Source organism: Arachis ipaensis, chromosome B01 (genome assembly GCF_000816755.2).
Source record: "Arachis ipaensis cultivar K30076 chromosome B01, Araip1.1, whole genome shotgun sequence".
Lineage (NCBI taxonomy): Eukaryota > Viridiplantae > Streptophyta > Magnoliopsida > Fabales > Fabaceae > Arachis > Arachis ipaensis.
In genome coordinates this window covers 45,105,718-45,113,968 of record NC_029785.2, presented here as the reverse complement: position 1 = coordinate 45,113,968, position 8,251 = coordinate 45,105,718, and the positions used below count along the sequence as shown (strand labels likewise).

Sequence of the window (8,251 nt, the reverse complement as noted above, 5' to 3'; positions counted from 1 at the left end):
GCAACTACCCGTTTAATTAGAAACTTGGCCAATAAAAGAGTTGTACTACATCAAACACTATTTGACTATATAAAACATCATTATATTATGTGCATAAAATTATATATAAAGAGATAAGCCATTAATATGATAAAATTAACATTTGCGAAACGCAAACTATATTCCTGTAGATGCTTCACATGGAGTTAATTAGTACTATTCAATATATATTCAATTCAAAATGTTGCAATAATGGTACTTGCTAACACTCTCTATCAGTTAGATATCTCCTTTATATATAAAACTATAAAAAGAAAGCAGGAAATGGTTCTTTACTTGACAAGTGTCTAACCTGTCTGAACGACACATGGCACACTAAAAAAATAAAGGTATCAAAGTAAATATATATCTAAAATGACAAAATTTGGACATTTAGCGACAACCATTTTCATAAGCTACTGCATTTTAAAATTTAAAAACTCAGATCTCTCTCCATCGTTCTCTTTGCTTGCCGGTACGGAATCTCAGCACCGTCACCGAAGTAAACACAAAATCTTTGTTCACAATGCAAACAGAGGAACCGCCGTTAGAACAGCGGCAGCTGCGAGTGGTGTTCCTGCCAACAGTGAAAAAGGAGTAGCTAGAAGCAAGTTGATGACACGGTGAAGAGAACGAGAGCTCTGAGATCCTACCATGACGGTGTTGCAGAGGTAATTTTTTTTAAGTAGAAATTTATTTTATATTTTCTTAACACGATTTAATTCACCCTTATTCACAGATCTGGCTTTTACCATTGTTAGCTTTGTGTAGTGTCTTTTAAACCGGGTAACCTTAGGTTGGTTTGAGAGTTTATTATCCATTGGTTTAAGCATGTAGTTTCAGTGAAACCCACTCCAATTTGAGCGGTTTTTTTTCTTTTGAATTTTAAAATTTGAGCGCAAATTTACCATTTGAAATTGGTACGCGAATTTAAACTCAAAGAGAATTAATAAAGAATCAAGAAAGGTACATAGTCAGTGTCTCTGAGGGAGGCAGACCTATAAGGGGAGGTTGAGAGAATGAATGCTAAGGTAAAGATGGAGAAACTTTAGATTATATCTTTAGGAAGATCAAACATAAGACAAAAGCAAAAGAAAGAATAAAACATCAAATTGTGTTTTTTTATTCGTTTGAGTTTATACGACCCAACAAAGCAGGCTCGAATTGACAAATTGATGGTACAAGATCAAACTGTTAATGAGAGGGGTTGGTACAAGTAGAGTATATCACTACTTGATTCTTTTGGCTTTCTAAGTTAAAATGGCTGCATTTTTATTTGTGTTTGTACTCCATGTATTTTATGACAGGAGGAACGGGCTGCGCTCGTAGATTGATGCAAGATTGATTGCAGCCGCAACAAGGGACAAGGACTAGAAAAGTTTCATTTATTGTTGAGATTTGTATTTTTAACTATTATCAATACTTAATGTGTTGAGATAGTAATATTCAGGGCATAAGTGCTCACATTCAATTTGGAACTGAGGCATGTGGCAATAAAAAAATATTTTCATGTCTTTTTAACATATGGTTCTATTTGTTGTTTGGAAAGATGTGACTTTTGGAGCAAATAATAAAGGAATTGAAAGAATGAAATAAGAATGGCTTAGAGATTGAGACATGAGGTTCATGTTCAATTGCCAATGATCTTTGAATCAAGGGTTAAGGGTGCCTTTGGTTTAAATATATATCAAAGTTTAAAATAAAAATGCTTTTGTCTTTATGAGTTTACTTTTATTGATTCATGAGTTTACTTTTGTTGGTTTTGTTTGATTGATAAGAAAGAAGTAGGACTTTTAATCAAATAAAAAAAATAGTTATTTTTTGTGTGCTATGGTTGGCTACGAATATTTGCTATACCTAGGTCTATATATATAGTTTTGCTATTTAGTGATTTTGTGTCTGTTTTGAAATTAGAGTGTTGATTTAATATGTTTTAAATGAAGTTCAATTAGATCGATCTTTTAGTTTTTTAAGGGGTATCCAAATTAGTATTCTAAATTTTGAATTATTTATGGTTGGCTTGACTGGACCAATAAATAAAATGAAGCATCCAGGCTTTGTTTAGACAAAACCAATTGGATAATATACCAAGGATTACTACTTCTAACATGTCATATATGTGAAAAAAGAAATTCAGAATAGTTGTGGATCAAGTTTGAGGAATATTTATAAGTGTACACTTAGTTTTAGAAATGCTATAAGATCAAATTTTATATATTTATTTTTTTAACGAGATTGAACATCAATATTATAAAAAAAATTAATTAATCAATCTATATATATACTAAATAAATTAACTCCTCATAAATATGTATTAATTTTTTTATAAACAAAATATACATAAATACAATAAAATAGATTATGTACACAATTCACGCAACGCGCGGAAATCACACTAGTTGTAGGAAAGGGAGGATTTGACGGAAGTGAAGGTAGAGTTGATGAGGCGATCGAGGTGTTTGGGATTTTTTATAATTCTGAATTAACAAACGAAGTGGTACGAGAATGAATTTAGGGAAAATTAATATAAAGGACCATTAATAAAACTTAATTAATAAAAAGGATTATTAATTTTAAAATTATTAAAAAGGACTAATTTATATATTATTAAAAATAAAAATGAAAAATAAAAAATAAAAAGACAATAATATCCAATAATCTTTCTTCTCCTTCCCCTTGTTTTCTTTCCCATCTTCTTCACCTATTCTCAAACCCACTCCATACCCAACCTAAGGAAAACGTCGGTGGCGCGCGCTTGAGAAGATTCGCCAAAGGTAGAATCGTCGTATCAGAGGTGGAATCGATGTCGTCTTCGTCGCGTCAAAAGAGATTCGTCTTCATTACCATCCAGCAAAGTTGTCAAAGGCAAAATCGTTATCTTCGGGCAGAATCGTCTTCTGAAGCTCGTCGCCGGCGGTGAAACTCATTCGTCCCACGTCGACCATTGCTCCTTTGACTCCTCCAGTCGCTCGCAGCAGCAAGCCCCACCTGAAGCTCCCCAAAGCCACACGCTTATTTCAGGTTCAAGTCCCTGCCTTAAGCTTTTGAGCTATATTAGTATCCTTGAAATTAAAAATTGTATAGCTTTTAAGGTGAAAACTGCAATACATGATGAAGTTTGAACATTTTCAATTTATGAATAAGATTTTAGTGTGATGTGAAAATGCCTTAATTCAAACCTGATGATGCTATTAGTCACTGTTTTGTTTTACTGATTATGTGATTTTCAATTTTGTTTCTTTCAAGTTATAAGGGCATATGCATTAAACAAAATCTAAGTTACAATTTTTTTAATGAATATAGTAGTGCATTATTGATGTTAAGAGCGTTATCTTTGGCCCTAGTAAGAACTCTAATAACACTTGTTGTCTATATTGAAAAATACATTAATAAATGAATGAATCTGAATTTGAAGGGTTTATGTTCAAGGTGTGTTTGGTATGAGACTGAAAATAAAGATGGATCAGTTTTTGTTTCTAAACTTGTGTTCTAAAATTGTTCATGGACTTTAAACACAATGCTTTGGCGTTGCTTATGATTGTAGCATTTCTTTCTATTTGTCTAATTAGAAGAACCTGATTATATGTCATGACTCTTAATTATGTTTACACAAAAAAATGCAGGATTTCAAAGATAAAGAGCTTACTTCAACAACTTGGTCTAATAAAAAGGGTCATGTGGTAAGTATCACTACTAGCCTTTAGGTGGCTACAATTTAGTGACCTAAAATAATTTATATTGGTTATAATAATAAAAGTTTATGGTGATTGTTTTGCCAGAGAATTAACCAAAGTTCTTGATTTCACTTTGTACTTTGTTTCTACAGGCTCAGGCAAGACAGCAAGGAGAATACGAGACTCTCCACCGTGACTTAAATATTGGATTTGGTAAATGAAATTTTAGTCTTTTGGATTTTAAAAACTCGTTTCCAAATAATGAAGCTTCTGTCCATCTTCTTTGGCATAGAGAGGAAGATTTGATGGTGCCTGCTATAGTGCAACGATACATCGCCGAAAATCTTCCCTGGATTCAGTATCATGAACTCAAAGGATCTGTTCACTTGTTCCCTTATCTTGATGGTATAAGTGATACTATCATTAAGTCACTTTTAGGTGCAAAGTAGGCTTCTATGTTATGGTTAGTGACTGTTCTGTTCCGGCTTCGAGATTCGGCTTCTCCCTATCTGAAAATTCAAAGAGTTGATTAGAGTGAAATGTATTATCTACATTGAAACATCATTGAGTACACATGGCTGTAGGGAGAATAAGGTTACTTTCAAACATGAATTCTATCTCTTGCTTGAAAACAGATTGAAAGAGAAGCTGAAATGTTTCTCTACAGCCTCATTGAGTCTATGAACCTGAATTGATTTGAAATATGAATTTCTTTTTTATGAGTGTGATGATCATTATCCATGATTATTAGTAACTAGCAACTATCAAGGCTATCAATGAAGCATAAGGAATAATGGTATGAAAATATTAGAGTGGTCTAATTTTACTGGAAGACTGGTATGGAAGCACAATTATTCATTGGATCTTTGACTTGTAATGAAAATATCAATTGAAAATTTTATAGAAAGTGTTTCTTTTTCTAAGATTGTTTTGTTTAACTATGAGCAGAGTTACACAATTTTAGTGTAAAATTGCAGAGTTTGTGCAGAAAATTACAGAACATTAGTGCAAAATCATAGAAAAAAATTAAATTGTAGATTTTTATTTACTAAGTGCAGCAACTTTAATGCAGAATTGCACAATAGAACTAAAGCCAAACCTGTTGCATAATTCAAGTGCATATTTGCAGAAACGCTATTAAATCAACATAAAACTACAAAATTCAAGTGTAAGATTACACAAATTTAATTAAAAATCAAAGTAAAACTATAAAGTTTAAGTGCAGATACAATTAAGAAACTCAGCAGAATCACCTAATATGCATAACTTAAGAAAAACCAATATTGCAATTCTAAATGTGACAATCTATAAATTTAGAACTACCTAAAAAAATTCATATCTTTTCTGGATTAGGATTTCTACGTTTAGAACGATTATGACCACTCTGATCACATCGGCTACATTTGTAAACATGCACATCTTGAAATTGTGACTCTCGGCGCTTCTTGCATGGTCTTCCCGGAGGACGAGTTGTTGTAGGTGACATAAGAAAAATATTATTCTCCCAGTCTGTTAGGGTCAGGTTGTTGACATCAGGCATGTCATGAGTTTCAATTGGAATCATACTGCTCGCGTAAATCTTTTCTTGTGAACTTTTCAGATAGCACTCCTCTACATAGGTGTAGATGTTGCCATGTAATAATTTAATTGCAGCACAAGCATGTGGACATGGAATTTCAGTCATTTGCCATTCAAGACATGTACATTCTTTGCGTAGTAGATTCACACGTACATCAACATTTGACCCTCTAACCATAACATTATGATCTCCATATCTCACTGCTTTAAGAAACTCACTTCTAGCTACATGCTCCATCAATATTTTATCAATCTTTGGCCCAACTTCATTCTTCCATTTAGTCATCTCTAACTTTGCAGTATATAACAGATTTGCAAGTTGTCTCTATGCTCTGTTATTAAAGCACAAATACTATGAGTCCTCTCTTTTCTTATCCATGAATTAAATGATTCAGCTATATTGGTAGTTATGAGGTCCCATCGTCGATGAGGGAATTGAGACTTTGCCCATTTGTTAATATCTCCTTTAGTCTCTAACCAATTTGCAAGTTCTGGTGAAAATGCACGAAGTTGTTGCACAGTTTCTGTAAATTCTGTGCCAAAACGGGTATAACAAACTGCGTCTAGTAGTTTTTTTGCATCTTCTTTTACTTCATCGCGTATTCCCCTCTGTAACTTTTTAGTTTCTGCACAAAAATTTTCTTTCACATGTCGATAACAATAAGCATGTCTATCCCTGTCATATACTTGCTCCACAACTGCAATAATTGATGGATGCTTATCAGATATTAACGTAACTGGAATTGACCCAGTTAGTTCTTTCAAATTAGATAGGAACCAAAGCCAATTCTCATTATTTTCAGCGCTAACAATTGCATATGCAATCGGAATAAATCATTATTTGCATCGCATGTAGAGGCAGCTAGAAGAGTTCCCTTGTATGGACCACTTAAGTGGCAACCATCAATAAATAATATAGGCCTTGCTCCACGAAGAAAACCTGTCACACAACACCCATATGCAACAAAAAGCTTTTCAAATTGATAACTAGGAGAGCATGTCCATTTTGCAACTGTTTGTGGATCAGTTTTCACTAAACGATTACATATCCAAGGAATTAGCATATATGAATCTTTAGGTACGCCATTAATTTCAGCTAATGCTTTCTCTTTTGCAGCCCAAACTTGGTGATATGTTAGTGAAAATCCGTATTCCTTGAAAATATCATTTCGTATGTCATTAGGCAACTTGTCAGGAGTTAATCTCAACTTGTCGACAATAATTGAAGACACCAAATTAGATATGAAAGAGTGAGTACTTTCCAATACATCTTGAGTTGAGTGCTTATGATTCTTGATAAAATGTCTCATCACGAGGAACGAAGTATTTTTTTCCATAGCATAAGCTGACAATTTCCACGGACAACCTTCAACCTTGCACACACAAATTATTTTATCCGGACTGTTCTTTAAGAACTTGTATGTAAACTTATGAGCAATACCATATTCAAACAATGCTTTCCTTAGCTTACTTGCATTTTGAAAAATCTGTCCTTCTTCCTTTATAAGATCATTTCACTTAGCAGAGCCATTGATAATATGAGGTGTAGGGACAAGTTGGGTTGTACATAGAATTGGTGTCAATGGATTTTGACCATCAATATTAGTAACGACGTCGACTCCTTGAGTTGAATTACTTGATAGTGTACTAATCATAAAAAAAATTAAATTAATTTCATAACAATTCACTAATCACTAATATAAGAAAATTTATAAAAAGATAACCCAGTTGGAATACATACCTGTCATGAACGTTGTCGTCATTGTCCTCATGAGGTGCAATATCATGGTTAGTCTTTTCTACCTCCATGATATATACATGAGCTGTATCATCATTGAATGTGATCAATTGGTTAACACTATCAGTATCAATGAGATCTATGAGTTGAGATTGGTTAAACTTGACTGTGTAGGTAATGCGTTTATTCTGCATATTTTCCTTGGTTCGAAGCCATATCTTATGCATTAAATTTGAATGTGTGCATCCTTCTTCAATTAGCTCTCCTATGATTTTTCCTCCATGATAAATAATTTTCTGGTTTGGTACAACTTCAATATTACCTTCAATGTGAAAATAACAAAAAATTTATCGACGAACAGTAGATTCCATGTCTATGCAAAAATATAAAACAATAAATAACCAATAATGAGGGAAGAGACATTAAAATCTAAAAACGAGTTTGAAAGAAATATATTACTCAATAGCAATGTTTCTGCAAGAATATACCAGAAAATCAACTTACCTGCCAGGAGTATACTCATAGGTACTCCCAAGTCTTAAGTTTTGTGATTGGCAGCAACAAATGTCTCTATGAGTTATAGATGAAGAATAAGGATTTGAGTGTCATAGATAATTAAAAAAAAATTATGTTAAAAAAAAGAAATAAATGAAAAAATAATGTAAGGATATATTTGTCTCTTCACAAAAAAGATTTGGTCCTTTTTTTAAAATATTAAAAAATAAGTCTTTCTAAATAATTTTAAAATTAAAGGTCCTTTTTAATAATTAAATCTTCCTAATGATCCTTTATAATAATTTTTCCATGAATTTAGATGATATGTGCTTCATCACATTGGAGAGAGAGAGAAAGAGACAAAGAAAGAGAAAGAGAAAGATAGAATATTGATGGTGACGGAAGAAGACGAAGAGCAAAAAGAAGATAGGAAGAGGTTGATGGAAAGTATTTTTTCATCTAGAAATCTCAGCTAACGGTATTTCCAAAATTAATGTTTAATTAGAAATTAAAATTGTCAATTAGAGATAAATTTTAATAGTTATAAAATTTAGTTAAATTTTTTATGGTTAATTTTATTGGCCTTTAAATTTTCTATAATCAATAGTGATTATTTACTTGCAGAATAAGTGAATAATTCTGCTTAAAAATATTATTACCATATATATAATCTCTTTTCTAAATTGGTAGCCTAATTTAGTAATATTAATTACGAATTGATATTATAATAATTTTGTTGCCTTTTTTC

The 8,251-nt window shown here is 32.2% G+C and overlaps 1 protein-coding gene across 1 annotated transcript; it reads right to left on the bottom strand.

The window, feature by feature from the left end:
• On the bottom strand, nucleotides 5,026-5,556 carry LOC107606364. The gene has a single exon (XM_016308431.1). The coding sequence runs from the start codon at nucleotides 5,554-5,556 to the stop codon at nucleotides 5,026-5,028; it is 531 nt and encodes a 176-aa protein (XP_016163917.1).